The sequence below is a fragment of the Panulirus ornatus genome, chromosome 2 (assembly GCF_036320965.1).
Source record: "Panulirus ornatus isolate Po-2019 chromosome 2, ASM3632096v1, whole genome shotgun sequence".
Classification (NCBI taxonomy): Eukaryota; Metazoa; Arthropoda; class Malacostraca; order Decapoda; family Palinuridae; genus Panulirus; species Panulirus ornatus.
Genome location: NC_092225.1, coordinates 71281848 through 71304263, shown reverse-complemented (window position 1 = coordinate 71304263; position 22416 = coordinate 71281848). Strand labels below are relative to the sequence as shown.

Below are 22416 nucleotides of genomic sequence, written 5' to 3'. Positions count from 1 at the left end.
TGTTTCCTTGCGCTACCTCACAAACGCGGGAGACAGCGACAAAGCAAAATAAATATATATATATATATATATATATATATATATATATATATATATATATATATATATATATATATATATATATATATATATTATCCCTGGGGATAGGGGATTAAGAATACTTCCCACATATTCCCTGCGTGTCGTAGAAGGCGACTAAAAGGGGAGGGAGCGGGGGGGCTGGAAATCCTCCCCTCTTGTTTTTTTTTAATTTTCCAAAAGAAGGAACAGAGGGGGCCAGGTGAGGATATTCCAAAAAAGGCCCAGTTCTCTGTTCTTAACGCTACCTCGCTAATGCGGGAAATGGCGAATAGTTTAAAAGAAAGAAAAATATATATATTATTTTATTTATTTATTTTTGCTTTGTCGCTGTCTCCCGCGTTAGCAAGGTAGTGCAAGGAAACAGACGAAAGAATGGCCCAACCCACCCACATACACATGTATATACATACATGTCCACACATGCAAATATAAATACCTATACATCTCAACGTATACATATATATACACACACACAGACATATACATATATACACGTGTACATAATTCATACTGCCTGCCTTTATTCATTACCATCACCACCTTGCCACATATAACAACCCCCTCCCCCCTCGTGTGTGAGGTAGCGCTAGGAAAAGACGACAAAGGCCCCATTCGTTCACACTCAGTCTCTAGCTGTCATGTAATAATGCACCGAAACCACAGCTCCCTTTCCACATCCAGGCCCCACAGAACTTTCCATGGCTTACCCCAGACACTTCACATGCCCTGGTTCAATCCATTGACAGCTCGTTGACCCCGGTATACCACATCGCTCCAATCCACTCTATTCCTTGCACGCCTTTCACCCTCCTGCATGTTCAGGCCCCGATCACTCAAAATCTTTTTCACTCCATCTTTCCACCTCCAGTCTGGTCTCCCATTTCTCCTCGTTCCCTCTACCTCTGACACATATATCCTCTTTGTCAATCCCTCCTCACTCATTCTCTCCATGTGCCCAGACCATTTCAAAACACCCTCTTCTGCTCTCTCAACCACACTCTTTTTATTACCACACATCTCTCTTACCCTATTATTACTTACTCGATCAAACCACCTCACACCACATATTGTCCTTAAACATCTCATTTCCAGCACATCCACACTCCTGCACACAACTCTGTCCATAGCCCACACCTCGCAACCATACAACATTGTTGGAACCACTATTCTTTCAAACATACCCATTTTTGCTTTCCGAGATAATGTTCTTGACTTCCACACATTCTTCAAGGGTCCCAGAATTTTCGCCCCCTCCCCACCCTATGATTCACTTCTGCTTCCATGGTTCCATCCTCTGCCAAATCCACTCCCAGATATCTAAAAATCTTCACTGCCTCCAGTTTTTCTCCATTCAAACTTACCTCCCAATTGACTTGACCCTCAACCCTACTATACCTAATAACCTTGCTCTTATTCACATTTACTGTCAGCTTTCTTGTTTCACACACTTTACTAAACTCAGTCACCAGCTTCTGCAGTTTCTCACATGAATCAGCCACCAGCGCTGTATCATCAGTGAACAACAACTGACTCATTTCCCAAGCCCTCTGCATACTTGCCCCTCTCTCCAAAACTCTTGCATTCACCTTTCTAACCGCAACATCCGTAAACAAATTAAACAACCATAGAGACATCACGCACCCTTGCTCTTATTCACATTTACTGTCAGCTTTCTTGTTTCACACACTTTACTAAACTCAGTCACCAGCTTCTGCAGTTTCTCACATGAATCAGCCACCAGCGCTGTATCATCAGTGAACAACAACTGACTCATTTCCCAAGCCCTCTGCATACTTGCCCCTCTCTCCAAAACTCTTGCATTCACCTTTCTAACCGCAACATCCGTAAACAAATTAAACAACCATAGAGACATCACGCACCCTTGCAACAAACCAACATTCACCGAGAACTAATCACTTTCCTCTTTTCCTACTCGTACACATACCTTACATCCTTGGTAAAAACTTTTCACTGCTTCTACCAACTTACCTCCCAAACCATATACTCCTAAAACCTCCCACAAAGCATATTTATCTATCCTATCATATGCCTTCTTCAGATCCATGAAGTGCATAAGACAAGAGAACAAATGGGAACATCGATGAAGGAAGCAAAAGAGGAGGTAATGATAAGTAGTGATGAAGTGAGAAGGAGATGGAGAATTTTGAGGGTTTGTTGAATGTGTTTGATGATAATTTGGCAGATACAGGGTGTTTTGCTCAGGATGGTGTGCAAAGTGAGAGGGTCAGGGAGAATGGTTTGGTGATCTGAGAAGAGGTAGTTAAAGCTTTGCAAAAGATGAAAGCCAGCAAGGTGGCAGGTTTCATGGTATTGCAGTGGAATTTATCAAAAAAGGTGACTGTGTTGTTGATTGGTTGGCATGGATATTCAATGTATGTATGGATCATGGTGAAGTGCCTGAGGATTGGTGGAATGTATGCATCCTGCCATTAGACAAAAGCAAAGGGGATAAAGATGAGTGTTAAATTACAGAGACATAAGTTTGTTGAGTATTCCTTGGAAATTGTATGGGAGAGGATTGATTGAGAGAGTAAAGGCATGTACAGAGCATCTGATTGGGGAAGAGCAGTGTGGTTTCAGAAGTGGCACAGGAAATGTGGATCAGGAGTTTGCTTTGAAGAATGTATGTGAGAAATACTTAGAAAAACAGATGGATTTGTATGTAGCATATATATTTTTTTTTTTTTTTTTGCTTTGTCGCTGTCTCCCGCGTTTGCGAGATAGCGCAAGGAAACAGACGAAAGAAATGGCTCAACCCACCCCCATACACATGTATATACACACGTCCACACACGCAAATATACATACCTACACAGCTTTCCATGGTTTACCCCAGACGCTTCACATGCCTTGATTCAATCCACTGACAGCACGTCAACCCCGGTATACCACATCGCTCCAATTCACTCTATTCCTTGCCCTCCTTTCACCCTCCTGCATGTTCAGGCCCCGATCACACAAAATCTTTTTCACTCCATCTTTCCACCTCCAATTTGGTCTCCCTCTTCTCCTCGTTCCCTCCACCTCCGACACATATATTCTCTTGGTCAATCTTTCCTCACTCATTCTCTCCATGTGCCCGAACCATTTCAAGACACCCTCTTCTGCTCTCTCAACCACGCTCTTTTTATTTCCACATATCTCTCTTACCCTTACGTTACTTACTCGATCAAACCACATCACACCACATATTGTCCTCAAACATCTCATTTCCAGCACATCCATCCTCCTGCGCACAACTCTATCCATAGCCCACGTCTCACAACCATACAAAATTGTTGGAACCACTATTCCTTCAAACATACCCATTTTTGCTTTCCTAGATAATGTTCTCGACTTCCACACATTCTTCAAGGCTCCCAGAATTTTCGCCCCCTCCCCCACCCTATGATTCACTTCCGCTTCCATGGTTCCATCTGCTGCCAGATCCACTCCCAGATATCTAAAACACTTCTCTTCCTCCAGTTTTTCTCCATTCAAACTCACCTCCCAATTGACTTGACCCTCAACCCTACTGTACCTAATAACCTTGCTCTTATTCACATTTACTCTTAACTTTCTTCTTTCAAACACTTTACCAAACTCAGCCACCAGCTTCTGCAGTTTCTCACATGAATCAGCCACCAGCGCTGTATCATCAGCGAACAACAACTGACTCACTTCCCAAGCTCTCTCATTCCCAACAGACTTCATACTTGCCCCTCTTTCCAAAACTCTTGCATTCACCTCCCTAACAACCCCATCCATGAACAAATTAAACAACCATGGAGACATCACACACCCCTGCCGCAAACCTACATTCACTGAGAACCAATCACTTTCCTCTCTTCCTACACGTACACATGCCTTACATCCTCGATAAAAACTTTTCACTGCTTCTAACAACTTGCCTCCCACACCATATATTCTTAATACCTTCCACAGAGCATCTCTATCAACTCTGTCATATGCCTTCTCCAGATCCATAAATGCTACATACAAATCCATTTCCTTTTCTAAGTATTTCTCACATACATTCTTCAAAGCAAACACCTGATCCACACATCCTCTACCACTTCTGAAACCACACTGCTCTTCCCCAATCTTATGCTCTGTACATGCCTTCACCCTCTCAATCAATATCCTCCCATATAATTTACCAGGAATACTCAACAAACTTATACCTCTGTAATTTGAGCACTCACTCTTATCCCCTTTGCCTTTGTACAATGGCACTATGCACGCATTCTGCCAATCCTCAGGCACCTCACCATGAGTCATACATACATTAAATAACCTTACCAACCAGTCAACAATACAGTCACCCCCTTTTTTAATAAATTCCACTGCAATACTATCCAAACCTGCTGCCTTGCCGGCTTTCATCTTCCGCAAAGCTTTTACTACCTCATCTCTGTTTACCAAATCATCTTCCCTAACCCTCTCACTTTGCACACCACCTCGACCAAAACACCCTATATCTGCCACTCTATCATCAAACACATTCAACAAACCTTCAAAATACTCACTCCATCTCCTTCTCACATCACCACTACTTGTTATCACCTCCCCATTTGCGCCCTTCACTGAAGTTCCCATTTGCTCCCTTGTCTTACGCACTTTATTTACCTCCTTCCAGAACATCTTTTTATTCTCCCTAAAATTTAATGATACTCTCTCACCCCAACTCTCATTTGCCCTTTTTTTCACCTCTTGCACCTTTCTCTTGACCTCCTGTCTCTTTCTTTTATACATCTCCCACTCAATTGCATTTTTTCCCTGCAAAAATCGTCCAAATGCCTCTCTCTTCTCTTTCACTAATACTCTTACTTCTTCATCCCACCACTCACTACCCTTTCTAATCAACCCACCTCCCACTCTTCTCATGCCACAAGCATCTTTTGCGCAATCCATCACTGATTCCCTAAATACATCCCATTCCTCCCCCACTCCCCTTACTTCCATTGTTCTCACCTTTTTCCATTCTGCACTCAGTCTCTCCTGGGACTTCCTCACACAAGTCTCCTTCCCAAGCTCACTTACTCTCACCACCCTCTTCACCCCAACATTCACTCTTCTTTTCTGAAAACCCATACAAATCTTCACCTTAGCCTCCACAAGATAATGATCAGACATCCCTCCAGTTGCACCTCTCAGCACATTAACATCCAAAAGTCTCTCTTTCGCGCGCCTGTCAATTAACACGTAATCCAATAACGCTCTCTGGCCATCTCTCCTACTTGCATAAGTATAATTATGTATATCTCGCTTTTTAAACAAGGTATTCCCAATCATCAGTCCTTTTTCAGCACATAAATCTACAAGCTCTTCACCATATATATATATATATATATATATATATATATATATATATATATATATATATATATATATATATATATATGCTAAGATTTTGTGTGATCGGGGCCTGAACATGCGGGAGGGTGAAAGGAGGCCAAGGAATAGAGTGAATTGGATTGATGTGGTATACCGGGGTTGACATGCTGTCAGTGGATTGAATCAGGGCATGTGAAGCGTCTGGGGTAAACCATGGAAAGCTGTATAGGTATGTATATTTCCGTGTGTAGACGTATGTATATACATGTGTATGGGGGTGGGTTGGGCCATTTCTTTCGTCTGTTTCCTTGCGCTACCTCGCAAACACGGGAGACAGCGACAAAAAAAAAATATATATATATATATATTTTTTTTTTTTTTTTTTTTTTATACTTTGTCGCTGTCTCCCGCGTTTGCGAGGTAGCGCAAGGAAACAGACGAAAGAAATGGCCCCCCCATACACATGTATATACATACGTCCCACACGCAAATATACATACCTACACAACTTTCCATAGTTTATCCCAGACGCTTCACATGCCGTGATTCAATCCACTGACAGCACGTCAACCCCGGTATACCACATCGCTCCAATTCACTCTATTCCTTGCCCTCCTTTCACCCTCCTGCATGTTCAGGCCCCGATCACACAAAATCTTTTTCACTCCATCTTTCCACCTCCAATTTGGTCTCCCTCTTCTCCTCGTTCCCTCCACCTCCGACACATATATCCTCTTGGTCAATCTTTCCTCACTCATTCTCTCCATGTGCCCAAACCACTTCAAAACACCCTCTTCTGCTCTCTCAATCACGCTCTTTTTATTACCACACATCTCTCTTGCCCTTACGTTACTCATTCGATCAAACCACCTCACACCACACATTGTCCTCAAACATCTCATTTCCAGCACATCCACCCTCCTGCGCACAACTCTATCCATAGCCCACGCCTCGCAACCATACAACATTGTTGGAACCACTATTCCTTCAAACATACCGATTTTTGCTTTCCGAGATAATGTTCTCGACTTCCACACATTCTTCAAGGCTCCCAGAATTTTCGCCCCCTCCCCCACCCTATGATCCACTTCCGCTTCCATTGTTCCATCTGCTGCCAGATCCACTCCCAGATATCTAAAACACTTCACTTCCTCCAGTTTTTCTCCATTCAAACTCACCTCCCAATTGACTTGACCCTCAACCCTACTGTACCTAATAACCTTGCTCTTATTCACATTTACTCTTAACTTTCTTCTTCCACACACTTTACCAAACTCAGTCACCAGCTTCTGCAGTTTCTCACATGAATCAGCCACCAGCGCTGTATCATCAGCGAACAACAACTGACTCACTTCCCAAGCTCTCTCATCCCCAACAGACTTCATACTTGCCCCTCTTTCCAAAACTCTTGCATTTACCTCCCTAACAACCCCATCCATAAACAAATTAAACAACCATGGAGACATCACACACCCCTGCCGCAAACCTACATTCACTGAGAACCAATCACTTTCCTCTCTTCCTACACGTACACATGCCTTACATCCTCGATAAAAACTTTTCACTGCTTCTAACAACTTTCCTCCCACACCATATATTCTTAATACCTTCCACAGAGCATCTCTATCAACTCTATCATATGCCTTCTCCAGATCCATAAATGCTACATACAAATCCATTTGCTTTTCTAAGTATTTCTCACATACATTCTTTAAAGCAAACACCTGATCCACACATCCTCTACCACTTCTGAAACCACACTGCTCTTCCCCAATCTGATGCTCTGTACATGCCTTCACCCTCTCAATCAATACCCTCCCATATAATTTACCAGGAATACTCAACAAACTTATACCTCTGTAATTTGAGCACTCACTCTTATCCCCTTTGCCTTTGTACAATGGCACTATGCACGCATTCCGCCAATCCTCAGGCACCTCACCATGAGTCATACATACATTAAATAACCTTACCAACCAGTCAACAATACAGTCACCCCCTTTTTTAATAAATTCCACTGCAATACCATCCAAACCTGCTGCCTTGCCGGCTTTCATCTTCCGCAAAGCTTTCACTACCTCTTCTCTGTTTACCAAATCATTTTCCCTAACCCTCTCACTTTGCACACCACCTCGACCAAAACACCCTATATCTGCCACTCTATCATCAAACACATTCAACAAACCTTCAAAATACTCACTCCATCTCCTTCTCACATCACCACTACTTGTTATCACCTCCCCATTTGCGCCCTTCACTGAAGTTCCCATTTGCTCCCTTGTCTTACGCACTTTATTTACCTCCTTCCAGAACATCTTTTTATTCTCCCTAAAATTTAATGATACTCTCTCACCCCAACTCTCATTTCCCTTTTTTTCACCTCTTGCACCTTTCTCTTGACCTCCTGTCTCTTTCTTTTATACATCTCCCACTCAATTGCATTTTTTCCCTGCAAAAATTGTCCAAATGCCTCTCTCTTCTCTTTCACTAATACTCTTACTTCTTCATCCCACCACTCACTACCCTTTCTAATCAACCCACCTCCCACTCTTCTCATGCCACAAGCATCTTTTGCGCAATCCATCACTGATTCCCAAAATACATATATATATATATATATATATATATATATATATATATATATATATATATATATATATATATATATATATATATATATATTAAAAAAGGGGGTGACTGTATTATTGACTGGTTGGTAAGGTTATTTAATGTATGTATGACTCATGGTGAGGTGCCTGAGGATTGGCGGAATGCGTGCATAGTGCCATTGTACAAAGGCAAAGGGGATAAGAGTGAGTGCTCAAATTACAGAGGTATAAGTTTGTTGAGTATTCCTGGTAAATTATATGGGAGGGTATTGATTGAGAGGGTGAAGGCATGTACAGAGCATCAGATTGGGGAAGAGCAGTGTGGTTTCAGAAGTGGTAGAGGATGTGTGGATTAGGTGTTTGCTTTGAAGAATGTATGTGAGAAATACTTAGAAAAGCAAATGGATTTGTATGTAGCATTTATGGATCTGGAGAAGGCATATGATAGAGTTGATAGAGATGCTCTGTGGAAGGTATTAAGAATATATGGTGTGGGAGGCAAGTTGTTAGAAGCAATGAAAAGTTTATATCGAGGATGTAAGGCATGTGTACGTGTAGGAAGAGAGGAAAGTGATTGGTTCTCAGTGAATGTAGGTTTGCGGCAGGGGTGTGTGATGTCTCCATGGTTGTTTAATTTGTTCATGGATGGGGTTGTTAGGGAGGTGAATGCAAGAGTTTTGGAAAGAGGGGCAAGTATGAAGTCTGTTTTGGATGAAAGAGCTTGGGAAGTGAGTCAGTTGTTGTTCGCTGATGATACAGCACTGGTGGCTGATCCATGTGAGAAACTGCAGAAGCTGGTGACTGAGTTTGGTAAAGTGTGTGAAAGAAGAAAGTTAAGAGTAAATGTGAATAAGAGCAAGGTAATTAGGTACAGTAGGGTTGAGGGTCAAGTCAATTGGGAGGTACGTTTGAACGGAGAAAAACTGGAGGAAGTAAAGTGTTTTAGATATCTGGGAGTGCATCTGGTAGCGGATGGAACCATGGAAATGGAAGTTGATCATAGGGTGGGGGAGGGGGCGAAAATCCTGGGAGCCTTGAAGAATGTGTGGAAGTCGAGAACATTATCTCGGAAAGCAAAAATGGGTATGTTTGAAGGAATAGTGGTTCCAACAATGTTGTATGGTTGCGAGGCGTGGGCTATGGATAGAGTTGTGCGCAGGAGGATGGATGTGCTGGAAATGAGATGTTTGAGGACAATGTGTGGTGTGAGGTGGTTTGATCGAGTAAGTAAAGTAAGGGTAAGAGAGATGTGTGGAAATAAAAAGAGCGTGGTTGAGAGAGCAGAAGAGGGTGTTTTGAAATGGTTTGGGCACATGGAGAGAATGAGTGAGGAAAGATTGACCAAGAGGATATATGTGTCGGAGGTGGAGGGAACGAGGAGAAGTGGGAGACCAAATTGGAGGTGGAAAGATGGAGTGAAAAAGATTTTGTGTGATCGGGGCCTGAACATGCAGGAGGGTGAAAGGAGGGCAAGGAATAGAGTGAATTGGAGCGATGTGGTATACCAGGGTTGACGTGCTGTCAGTGGATTGAATCAAGGCATGTGAAGCATCTGGGGTAAACCATGGAAAGCTGTGTAGGTATGTATATTTGCGTGTGTGGACTTCCATCTTTCCACCTCCAATTTGGTCTCCCTCTTCTCCTTGTTCCCTCCACCTCCGACACATATATCCTCTTGGTCAATCTTTCCTCACTCATCCTCTCCATGTGCCCAAACCACTTCAAAACACCCTCTTCTGCTCTCTCAACCACGCTCTTTTTATTTCCACACATCTCTCTTACCCTTACGTTACTCACTCGATCAAACCACCTCACACCACACATTGTCCTCAAACATCTCATTTCCAGCACATCCATCCTCCTGCGCACAACTCTATCCATAGCCCACGCCTCGCAACCATACAACATTGTTGGAACCACTATTCCTTCAAACATACCCATTTTTGCTTTCCGAGATAATGTTCTCGACTTCCACACATTCTTCAAGGCCCCCAGAATTTTCGCCCCCTCCCCCACCCTATGATCCACTTCCGCTTCCATGGTTCCATCTGCTGCCAGATCCACTCCCAGATATCTAAAACACTTCACTTCCTCTAGTTTTTCTCCATTCAAACTCACCTCCCAATTGACTTGACCCTCAACCCTACTGTACCTAATAACCTTGCTCTTATTCACATTTACTCTTAACTTTCTTCTTCCACACACTTTACCAAACTCAGTCACCAGCTTCTGCAGTTTCTCACATGAATCAGCCACCAGCGCTGTATCATCAGCGAACAACAACTGACTCACTTCCCAAGCTCTCTCATCCCCAACAGACTTCATACTTGCCCCTCTTTCCAAAACTCTTGCATTTACCTCCCTAACAACCCCATCCATAAACAAATTAAACAACCATGGAGACATCACACACCCCTGCCGCAAACCTACATTCACTGAGAACCAATCACTTTCCTCTCTTCCTACACGTACACATGCCTTACATCCTCGATAAAAACTTTTCACTGCTTCTAACAACTTTCCTCCCACACCATATATTCTTAATACCTTCCACAGAGCATCTCTATCAACTCTATCATATGCCTTCTCCAGATCCATAAATGCTACATACAAATCCATTTGCTTTTCTAAGTATTTCTCACATACATTCTTCAAAGCAAACACCTGATCCACACATCCTCTACCACTTCTGAAACCACACTGCTCTTCCCCAATCTGATGCTCTGTACATGCCTTCACCCTCTCAATCAATACCCTCCCATATAATTTACCAGGAATACTCAACAAACTTATACCTCTGTAATTTGAGCACTCACTCTTATCCCCTTTGCCTTTGTACAATGGCACTATGCACGCATTCCGCCAATCCTCAGGCACCTCACCATGAGTCATACATACATTAAATAACCTTACCAACCAGTCAACAATACAGTCACCCCCTTTTTTAATAAATTCCACTGCAATGCCATCCAAACCTGCTGCCTTGCCGGCTTTCATCTTCCGCAAAGCTTTCACTACCTCTTCTCTGTTTACCAAATCATTTTTTTTTTTTTTTTTTGCTTTTTTTGCCGCTGTCTCCCGCGCCCGCGAGGTAGCGCAAGGAAACAGACGAAAGAAATGGCCCAACCCACCCCCATACACATGTATATACATACGTCCACACATGCAAATATACATACCTACACAGCTTTCCATGGTTTACCCCAGACGCTTCACATGCCCTGATTCAATCCACTGACAGCACGTCAACCCCGGTATACCACATCGCTCCAATTCACTCTATTCCTTGCCCTCCTTTCACCCTCGGGATGGGAGAAAGAATACTTCCCACGTATTTCCTGCGTGTCGTAGAAGGCGACTAAATGGGCAGGGAGCGGGGGGGCTGGAAATCCTCCCCTCTCATTATTTTTTTTCTTAATTTTCCAAAAGAAGGAACAGAGAAGGGGGCCAGGTGAGGATATTCCCTCAAAGGCCCAGTTCTCTGTTCTTAACGCTACCTCGCTAACGCGGGAAATGGCGGATAGTTTGAAAGAAAAAAGAAATATATATATATATATATATATATATATATATATATATATATATATATATATATATATATATATATATGTATATATATGTATATATATATATATATATATATTGTGGGAGTATGTGATAGAGTGTAAGAAAGTAAATTCTCGATTAATATGGGTAAAACTTAGCCTTTGTACAATGGCACTATGCACGCATTCCGCCAATCCTCAGGCACCTCACCATGAGTCATACATACATTAAATAACCTTACCAACCAGTCAACAATACAGTAACCCCCTTTTTTAATAAATTCCACTGCAATGCCATCCAAACCTGATGCCTTGCCGGCTTTCATCTTCCGCAAAGCTTTCACTACCTCTTCTCTGTTTACCAAATCATTTTTTTTTTTTTTTTGCTTTTTTTGCCGCTGTCTCCCGCGCCCGCGAGGTAGCGCAAGGAAACAGACGAAAGAAATGGCCCAACCCACCCCCATACACATGTATATACATACGTCCACACATGCAAATATACATACCTACACAGCTTTCCATGGTTTACCCCAGACGCTTCACATGCCCTGATTCAATCCACTGACAGCACGTCAACCCCGGTATACCACATCGCTCCAATTCACTCTATTCCTTGCCCTCCTTTCACCCTGGGGATGGGAGAAAGAATACTTCCCACGTATTTCCTGCGTGTCGTAGAAGGCGACTAAATGGGCAGGGAGCGGGGGGGCTGGAAATCCTCCCCTCTCATTATTTTTTTTCTTAATTTTCCAAAAGAAGGAACAGAGAAGGGGGCCAGGTGAGGATATTCCCTCAAAGGCCCAGTTCTCTGTTCTTAACGTTACCTCGCTAACGCGGAAAATGGCGGATAGTTTGAAAGAAAAAAGAAATATATATATATATATATATATATATATATATATATATATATATATATATATATATATATATATATGTATATATATGTATATATATATATATATTGTGGGAGTATGTGATAGAGTGTAAGAAAGTAAATTCTCGATTAATATGGGTAAAACTGAAAGTTGATGGAGAGAGGTGGGTGATTATTGGTGCATATGCACCTGGGCATGAGAAGAAAGATCAAGAGAGGCAAGTGTTTTGGGAGCAGCTGAATGAGTGTGTTAGTGGTTTTGATGCACGAGACCGGGTTATAGTGATGGGTGATTTGAATGCAAAGGTGAGTAATGTGGCAGTTGAGGGAATAATTGGTATACATGGGGTGTTCAGTGTTGTAAATGGAAATGGTGAAGAGCTTGTAGATTTATGTGCTGAAAAAGGACTGATGATTGGGAATACCTGGTTTAAAAAGCGAGATATACATAAGTATACTTATGTAAGTAGGAGAGATGGCCAGAGAGCGTTATTGGATTACGTGTTAATTGACAGGCGTGCGAAAGAGAGACTTGTGGATGTTAATGTGCTGAGAGGTGCAACTGGAGGGATGTCTGATCATTATCTTGTGGAGGCTAAGGTGAAGATCTGTATGGGTTTTCAGAAAAGAAGAGTGAATGTTGGGGTGAAGAGGGTGGTGAGAGTAAGTGAGCTTGAGAAGGAGACCTGTGTGAGGAAGTACCAGGAGAGACTGAGTACAGAATGGAAAAAGGTGAGAACAATGGAAGCAAGGGGAGTGGGGGAGGAATGGGATGTATTTAGGGAATCAGTGATGGATTGCGCAAAAGATGCTTGTGGCATGAGAAGAGTGGGAGGTGGGTTGATTAGAAAGGGTAGTGAGTGGTGGGATGAAGAAGTAAGAGTATTAGTGAAAGAGAAGAGAGAGGCATTTGGACGATTTTTGCAGGGAAAAAATGCAATTGAGTGGGAGATGTATAAAAGAAAGAGACAGGAGGTCAAGAGAAAGGTGCAAGAGGTGAAAAAAAGGGCAAGTGAGAGTTGGGGTGAGAGAGTATCATTAAATTTTAGGGAGAATAAAAAGATGTTCTGGAAGGAGGTAAATAAAGTGCGTAAGACAAGGGAGCAAATGGGAACTTCAGTGAAGGGCGCAAATGGGGAGGTGATAACAAGTAGTGGTGATGTGAGAAGGAGATGGAGTGAGTATTTTGAAGGTTTGTTGAATGTGTTTGATGATAGAGTGGCAGATATAGGGTGTTTTGGTCGAGGTGGTGTGCAAAGTGAGAGGGTTAGGGAAAATGATTTGGTAAACAGAGAAGAGGTAGTGAAAGCTTTGTGGAAGATGAAAGCCGGCAAGGCAGCAGGTTTGGATGGTATTGCAGTGGAATTTATTAAAAAAGGGGGTGACTGTATTGTTGACTGGTTGGTAAGGTTATTTAATGTATGTATGACTCATGGTGAGGTGCCTGAGGATTGGCGGAATGCGTGCATAGTGCCATTGTACAAAGGCAAAGGGGATAAGAGTGAGTGCTCAAATTACAGAGGTATAAGTTTGTTGAGTATTCCTGGTAAATTATATGGGAGGGTATTGATTGAGAGGGTGAAGGCATGTACAGAGCATCAGATTGGGGAAGAGCAGTGTGGTTTCAGAAGTGGTAGAGGATGTGTGGATCAGGTGTTTGCTTTGAAGAATGTATGTGAGAAATACTTAGAAAAGCAAATGGATTTGTATGTAGCATTTATGGATCTGGAGAAGGCATATGATAGAGTTGATAGAGATGCTCTGTGGAAGGTATTAAGAATATATGGTGTGGGAGGAAAGTTGTTAGAAGCAGTGAAAAGTTTTTATCGAGGATGTAAGGCATGTGTACGTGTAGGAAGAGAGGAAAGTGATTGGTTCTCAGTGAATGTAGGTTTGCGGCAGGGGTGTGTGATGTCTCCATGGTTGTTTAATTTGTTTATGGATGGGGTTGTTAGGGAGGTAAATGCAAGAGTTTTGGAAAGAGGGGCAAGTATGAAGTCTGTTGGGGATGAGAGAGCTTGGGAAGTGAGTCAGTTGTTGTTCGCTGATGATACAGCGCTGGTGGCTGATTCATGTGAGAAACTGCAGAAGCTGGTGACTGAGTTTGGTAAAGTGTGTGGAAGAAGAAAGTTAAGAGTAAATGTGAATAAGAGCAAGGTTATTAGGTACAGTAGGGTTGAGGGTCAAGTCAATTGGGAGGTGAGTTTGAATGGAGAAAAACTGGAGGAAGTGAAGTGTTTTAGATATCTGGGAGTGAATCTGGCAGCGGATGGAACCATGGAAGCGGAAGTGGATCATAGGGTGGGGGAGGGGGCGAAAATTCTGGGGGCCTTGAAGAATGTGTGGAAGTCGAGAACATTATCTCGGAAAGCAAAAATGGGTATGTTTGAAGGAATAGTGGTTCCAACAATGTTGTATGGTTGCGAGGCGTGGGCTATGGATAGAGTTGTGCACAGGAGGATGGATGTGCTGGAAATGAGATGTTTGAGGACAATGTGTGGTGTGAGGTGGTTTGATCGAGTGAGTAACGTAAGGGTAAGAGAGATGTGTGGAAATAAAAAGAGCGTGGTTGAGAGAGCAGAAGAGGGTGTTTTGAAGTGGTTTGGGCACATGGAGAGAATGAGTGAGGAAAGATTGACCAAGAGGATATATGTGTCGGAGGTGGAGGGAACGAGGAGAAGAGGGAGACCAAATTGGAGGTGGAAAGATGGAGTGAAAAAGATTTTGTGTGATCGGGGCCTGAACATGTAGGAGGGTGAAAGGAGGGCAAGGAATAGAGTGAATTGGAGCAATGTGGTATACCGGGGTTGACGTGCTGTCAGTGGATTGAATCAAGGCATGTGAAGCGTCTGGGGTAAACCATGGAAAGCTGTGTAGGTATGTATATTTGCGTGTGTGGATGTATGTATATACATGTGTATGGGGGGGGGGTTGGGCCACTTCTTTCGTCTGTTTCCTTGCGCTACCTCGCAAACGCGGGAGACAGCGACAAAGTATAAAAAAAAAAAAAAAAAAAATTTTCTTTCATATTCGCTATTTCCCACAATAGCAAGGCAGTGTTAAGAACAGAGGACTGAGCCTTAGAGAGAAATTCCTTGCTTGGCCACCTTTATACCCTCTCTTGGAAGAGTAAAAACTGGAGGAAAGGATTTCCAGCCTCCCGCTCCCTCCCCTTTTAGTCACCTTCTATGACAGCAGGGAATACATGTTACGTATTCTTTCTCCCCTATCCCCAGGCAGCTTAAAAAGGATAGTGAGTGGTGGGGTTAAGAAGTAAGATTGTTAGTGAAAGAGAAGAGAGAGGTGTCTGGATGATTTTTGCAAGGAAGTAGTGCAAATGAATGGGAGATGTATAAAAGAAAGCAGCTGGAGATCAAGAGAAAGATGCGAAAAGTGAAACAAAGGGCAAATGAGAGTTGGGATGAGAGAGTATCGTTAAATTCTAGGTCGAATAAAAAGATGTTTTGGAAGGAGGTAAATAAAATGCGTAAGATTAGAGCAAATGGGAACATCGGTGAAGGGGACCAATGGGGAGGTAATGATAAGTAGTGATGAGGTGAGAAGGAGATGAAGGGAGTATTTTGAACGTTTGGTGAATGTGTTTGATCATAGAGTGGCAGATATAGGCTGTTTTGGTCGGGGTGGTGTGCAAAGTGTGAAGGGTCAGGGAGAATGGTTTGATAAGCAGGGAAGAGGTAGTGAAAGCTTTGCAGAAGATGAAAGCTGGTAAGGCGATGGGTTTGGATGGTATTGCAGTGGAATTTATTAAAAAAGGGAGTGACTGTGCTGTTGATTGGTTGGTAAGGATATTCAATGCATGTATGGATCATGGTGAAGTGCCTGAGGATTGGTGAAATGCATGCATAGTGCCACTGTACAAAGGCAAAGGGGATAAAGGTGAGTTTTCAAATTACAGAGGTATGAGTTTGTTGAGTATTCCTGGGAAATTATATGGGAGGGTATTGATTGAGAGGGTAAAGGCATATACAGAGCATCAAATTAGGGAAGAGCAGTGTGGTTTCAGAAGTGGTAGAGGATGTGTGGATCAGATGTTTGCTTTGAAGAAGTTATGTGAGAAATACTCAGAAAAATAGATAGATTTGTATGTTGCAATTATGGATCTGGAGAAGGCATATGATAGGGTGGATAGAGATGCTTGGTGGAAGGTTTTAGAGTATATAGCATGGGTGGTAAGTTGCTGGAAGCAGTGAAAAGTTTTTACCAAAGATGCAAGGCATGTGTATGAGTAAGAAGAGAGGAAAGTGATTGGTTCCCAGTGAATGTTGCTTTGCAGCAGGGGTGCGTGATGTCTCCATGGTTGTTTAATTTGTTTATGGATATGGTGGTTAGGGAGGTGAATACAAGAGTTAGGAAGTGAGTCAGTTGTTGTTCGCTGATGATACAGTGCTGTTGGCTGATTCGGGTGAGAAACTGCAGAGGTTGGTGACTTTGTGTGGTAAAGTGTGTGAAAGAAGAAAGTTGAGAGTAAATCAAAATAAGAGCAAGGTTGCTAGATTCAGTAGGATTGAGAGACAAGTAAATGGGGAGGTAAGTTTGAATGGAGAAAAACTGGAGGAAGTGAAGTGTTTTAGATATCTGGGAGTGGACTTAGCAGCAGATGGAACCATGGAAGTGTAAGTGAGTCACAGGGTGGGAAAGGGGGCAAAGGTTCTGGGAGTGTTGAAGACTGTGTGGAAGGCGAGAACATTATCTCTGAGAGCAAAAATGGGTATGTTTGAGGGATTATTCCTGCAGCAATGTTATATGGATGTGAGGCATGGGCTATAGATAGGGTTGTGCGGACGGGGGTGGATGTGTTGGAATGAAATGTTTGAGGACAATATGTGGTGTGAGGTGGTTTGATCGAGTGAGTAATGAAAGGGTACAAGAGATGTGTGGTAATAAAACGAGTGTGATTGTGAAAGCAGAAGAGGGTGTGTTGAAATGGTTTGGACACATGGAGAGAATGAGTGAACCTCTGACACATATATCCGCTTTGTTAATCTTTCCTCACTTATGTGGCCAAACCATTTCAATACACCCTCTTCTGCTCTCTCAACCATACTCTTCATTACCACACATCTCTCTTACCATTTCATTATTTACTCGATCAAACCACCTCACACCACATGTTGTGTCCTCAACCATTTCATTTCCAACACATTCATCCTCCTCCGCATAACCCTATCTATACCCCATGCCTCACATCCATATAACATTGTTGGAACACTATTCCTTCAAACATACTCATTTTTGCTCTCCAAGATAACGTTTTCACCTTCCACACATTCTTCAATACTCCCAGAACCTTTGTCCCCTCCCCACCCTGTGACTCACTTCTGCTTCTATGGTTCCATCCGCTGCCAAATCCACTCCCTGATATCTAAAACACTTCACTTCCTCCATTTTTTCTCCCTTCAAACTTACCTCCCAATTTACTTGTCCCTCAACCCTACTGAACCTAATAACCTTGCTCTTATTCACATTTACTCTTAGCTTTCTTCTTTCACATACTTTACCAAACTCAATCACCAACTTCTGCAGTGTCTCACCCGAATCAACCACCAGAGCTGTATCAGCAAACAACAACTGACTCACTTCCCAAACCCTCTCATCCACAACAGACTGCATACTTGCCCCTCTCTCCAAAACTCTTGCATTCACCTCTCTAACAACCCCATCCATAAACAAATTAAACAACCATGGAGACATCACGAACCCCTGCCGCAAACTGACATTCACTGGGAACCAATCACTTTCCTCTCTCCCTACTTATACACTTGCCTTATATCCTTGATAAAAACTTTTCACTGCTTCAAGCAACTTACTTCCTACACCATATACTCTTCATACCTTCTACAGAGCATCTCTATCAACTCTATCATATGCCTTCTCCTGATCCATAAATGCTACATACAAATCCATTTGCTTTTCTAAGTATTTCTCACATACATTCTTCAAAGCAAACACCTGATCCACTCATCCTCTTCACTTCTGAAACCACACTGCTCTTCCCCAATCTGATGCTCTGTACATGTCTTTACCCTCTCAATCAATACTCTACCAAATAATTTCCCAGGAATACTCAACAAACTTATACTTCTGTAATTTGAATACTCACCTGTATCTCCTTTGCCTTTGTACAATGGCACTATGCATGCATTCTGCCAATCCTCAGGAACTTCACCATGAACCATACATACATTGAATAGCCTTACCAACCAGTCAACAACATAGTCACGCTCTTTTTTAATAAATTCCACTGCAATACCATCCAAACCCACCATCTTGCTGGCTTTCATCTTTTGCAAAGCTTTCACTACCTCTTCTCTGTTCACAAAACCATTTTCCCTGACCCTCTCACTTCGCACACCACCTCGACCAAAGCAGCTTATATCTGCCACTATCATCAAACACATTCAACAAACCTTCAAAATACTCACTCCATCTCCCTCTCACTTCACCACTGCTTGTAGTGGATGGAGTGATGAGAGAGATTAAAGTAAAATTAGAGAAAAGGGGGTGCAAAGAAGGAGTGTTGTGGTGAGATACGGTGGCTAGTGGCATGCTTGTTTGCGGATGATACTGCTCTATTTGCTGAGAGTGAAGAGAAGCTGTAGAGAGTTTTAATTGTGTTTTGTGATGTATGTAAGGCAATTGAAGGTAAATGCAAGTTAAAGTAAACTAACAGTGTTTGAAAAGAAACAGAGTGAATATATAGATTTTGTAAAACTATTTAGAGTGAAAGAAGAAAGTGCGCTTTGGATATGGGGAAGAAGGAAAGACTGGAAGAGTACCTGTCTTGGGTAAATTTGGTGATATGGAAAGAAAGATAATTGAAAGAGAAGTACAGAGTAGAAAAGTCACTGGATCCCTTAATAGAATAATGAAGGATAGAGGTATAACTATGGAAGGGAAGAGAGGAATAAGGGACAGCATAGCCTTCCCAGCCCTGACCTATGTATCCAGAACATGGACATAGAATGAATCACAGAGGCCAAGAATCCAGTCTGTGGAAATGAGTAATCTGAGAAGAACATGTGGTGTAAGTAGATGAAAAAAGGAATGAAGGGGTGTATGAGAGATATGGTATGACTGAAAATGCAGAGGGAGTAAATTGTGGAGAGGAGAATGGGTGAAACATAATACTTTGAGGTGGTTTGGTCATGTACAAAGAATGCAAGATTAGGAGTTTACAAAGATAGCACAATTAAAGAGGCTGGTGTGAGAGGAAGAGCACCTTTGTCATGGGCAAATAGAGTGGAAGAATACTGGAGGGAGAGAAATGGTGGAAGAATGCATGGAATGGTGTATGCGAGGAAGCCATGTAAGGACAAGGATAAATGGAGACTTGCCATGGCCATCCCTTGATGGTAGTTTCTGTAGGGAACAGTCATCAGAAATATAGATATAAAATCTGAAAGACTTAGCAGAAATAGTAGTGATAAGGAAAACTGTGATCTGATGGTTACTCTAATCCTTGCAGCTTTCAGTGCAGCTGTTACTGCAAAAATATATTTTTTCTTGGATTAAATTTCAATTGACTTTTATAAATAATATCCTGCTTCCCTTGATTTATCATAATTCATAGATATGTCCAACAAATATTAATTTAAGTTTGACTTATCATAATCTATACATATATCTACCTGATGTTAATTTTACCTTTTAAACAGGTTTTATGACCGACAAGACAGCATCCGCTCAGGTTACATGAGTGACAGAGAAAGAGGATACACCAGTGACAGAGACTCTCGTGGTTATATGAGTGACCGGGAACGCTCAGGCTACATGAGTGATGGGGAACGTGGCTACATGAGTGATCGGGAAAGAGGCTACATGAGTGATCGTGAAAGAGGCTACATGAGCGATCGCGAAAGATGTAGCTATACAAGCAGTCGTGAATTAGGCTACATGAGTGATCGAGAAAGAGGCTACATGAGTGACCGGGAAAGAGGCTACATGAGTGATCGAGAACGTGGTTATGTGAATAACAGAGAGAGAGGTTATATGAGTGACCGAGACACTCGAGGATACACCAGTGATCGGGAACGAGGCTACGCTAGTGATCGAGGGGGTTATGGAAGTGACCGTGAGCGAGGCTACTCTAGTGATCGGGAACACAGTGCATTAGTTGCCCAAGCCTCCATGGAAAGTGCAGATTCCCGCCTTTGCTACCTCACATCATCAGAGGTGAGTATCAATTTTGACCTAGTATTTCAACACATCCAGTAACAAATGGAGTTTTTAACAATAATGTAAGACCTTCTTGAGAAGTGAAAGAATATCTGTCAACATGATTGTGAGTATCAAGCAATTACTGTACTGTTCTCAGCCATAAAGATTTCATTTTATAACCAATACATTGTAAAACTCAACTACCTGACAAAGAATCAGGAATCAATTGGATACTAAGTATATTGTAAAACTTAATCATCTGCTGTAGATAAGCACATCGGCTAAATTCTGTAATGCTAATGGAAAAGGATTCTCCATGGGTGAATCCAGACACTGGTATTGGAGTAAGAAAATTATATGTTAAATATGATGGATAATTGTTCCTTCTCTATGGTCTTGGCATTACACAGATGCAGGTCTTACCTATCTGTCTATCTGCATCTCTGATGCCCATTCCCTTTGGAAACTCCCTAAAAGGGGTGGCCACAGCAAAAGTCTCCATAACTGGTGAATATTGTTGCTTCTTAGTCTTTAGGCCTCACCCTTAACAGGCCTATGGCTGAGGGCGACTCAAGTGCAGTGTCTTCAGAGGCTCCTACCTAATGTTCCCTCCAACTACTTCTTCTTAATGTGTCTACTTAATGTTCATTCCTACCACTTCTCTTTAATGCTCCCTGCTAATGTGCTTGCTCACTACTTCCACCTGATGCTCAAGTCTAATGTTCTTACTTACTACTTCTTTCTATTGCTCCAACCATCTTGCCAAAAGGCAGGGCTAATACATAACACTCATTGCAGAAAACTAGAGTTATGAAGAATGAGTTGTGTGAGTTATATGTTGTCAAGAGTTACTGTAGACAAGAGATTGTAATTTGTAGACAGAATGCCTGCACTCCACATGTGGGTGAAGCAGAAAGAAAAGGCAGATACCTAGGTCAAAGGAGTGCAGTTTGACAATCACTGAAGTGCTGGCTCACTACAAAGCCATCATTAACCCTTCTGATTCCCAGGTGGGTTGGTACCAGTAATATACCTTCCTAGTCGTTGGCTGCCTACCATCTGTTTCCTACTGGTAGTAGTTGGTAGAAAGGTTTTGATGAAGTTTTACCTAATTAACCAGTATTGTACAATACTGGAGTAGTGATGTTCAGTGTAGGTAGTAAGGCTAATTATACTCGCATTATAATCCTGTTTTCAAGCAGAAGTAAACCTGGGACTCTATCAGCTCCTATCTTATCTAGCATAAAATGGTGTGTGAGAGAAGATTGAATGAAGATGTTGTGGTTGCAAACAATGTACCATATTGCTCAAAAGCAACCACAGAACTTAAAGAACACTATCACTGAACCATATCAGAAGTGAAGTAAACAGGGTCCCAAACAAGAGAGATACTTGTATGGAAGTGTTCAACATACTGAAATTAAGTTGCAAAAAGAAAGATGGGAAGCCACAATGTTGTAATCACTATTTGTGTGAATCATTTAAAAAAGGACCGCATCAGTTTTGAACTCACAGATAAATGAAAGCTGCCTGAAGCATTCATGAATATGCAGATCAAACTCCATGCCGTAATTCTTACTCAGGGTCCTATATCTGAGTAGATTTTGACTCCTAATTTTGCAAGTAAGTTTCCTCTCCATCCCAGCATCAACAGGTAATTACATAGAAAAAATTTCTCATTGTATGAAAAATGCTTTTGCCCTTACAGAATGAAATATATTTATAAAACCACAATATTTTAAATTTTTTGTATATGTTCACTGTTTTTTGTGTTATGAAGGTTAAAACTATG

The 22416-nt window shown here is 42.0% G+C and overlaps 1 protein-coding gene across 10 annotated transcripts in view; it reads left to right on the top strand.

The window, feature by feature from the left end:
- Positions 1–22416, top strand: part of sif (still life) — a 1536257-nt gene that overhangs the window by 804565 nt on the left and 709276 nt on the right. For all 10 annotated transcript variants that reach the window (XM_071677265.1, XM_071677235.1, XM_071677256.1 and 7 more), the window contains one exon: positions 20123–20639. In XM_071677265.1, coding sequence (XP_071533366.1) covers positions 20123–20639 — 517 coding nt within the window. The remainder of the gene's footprint in view (positions 1–20122; positions 20640–22416) is intronic.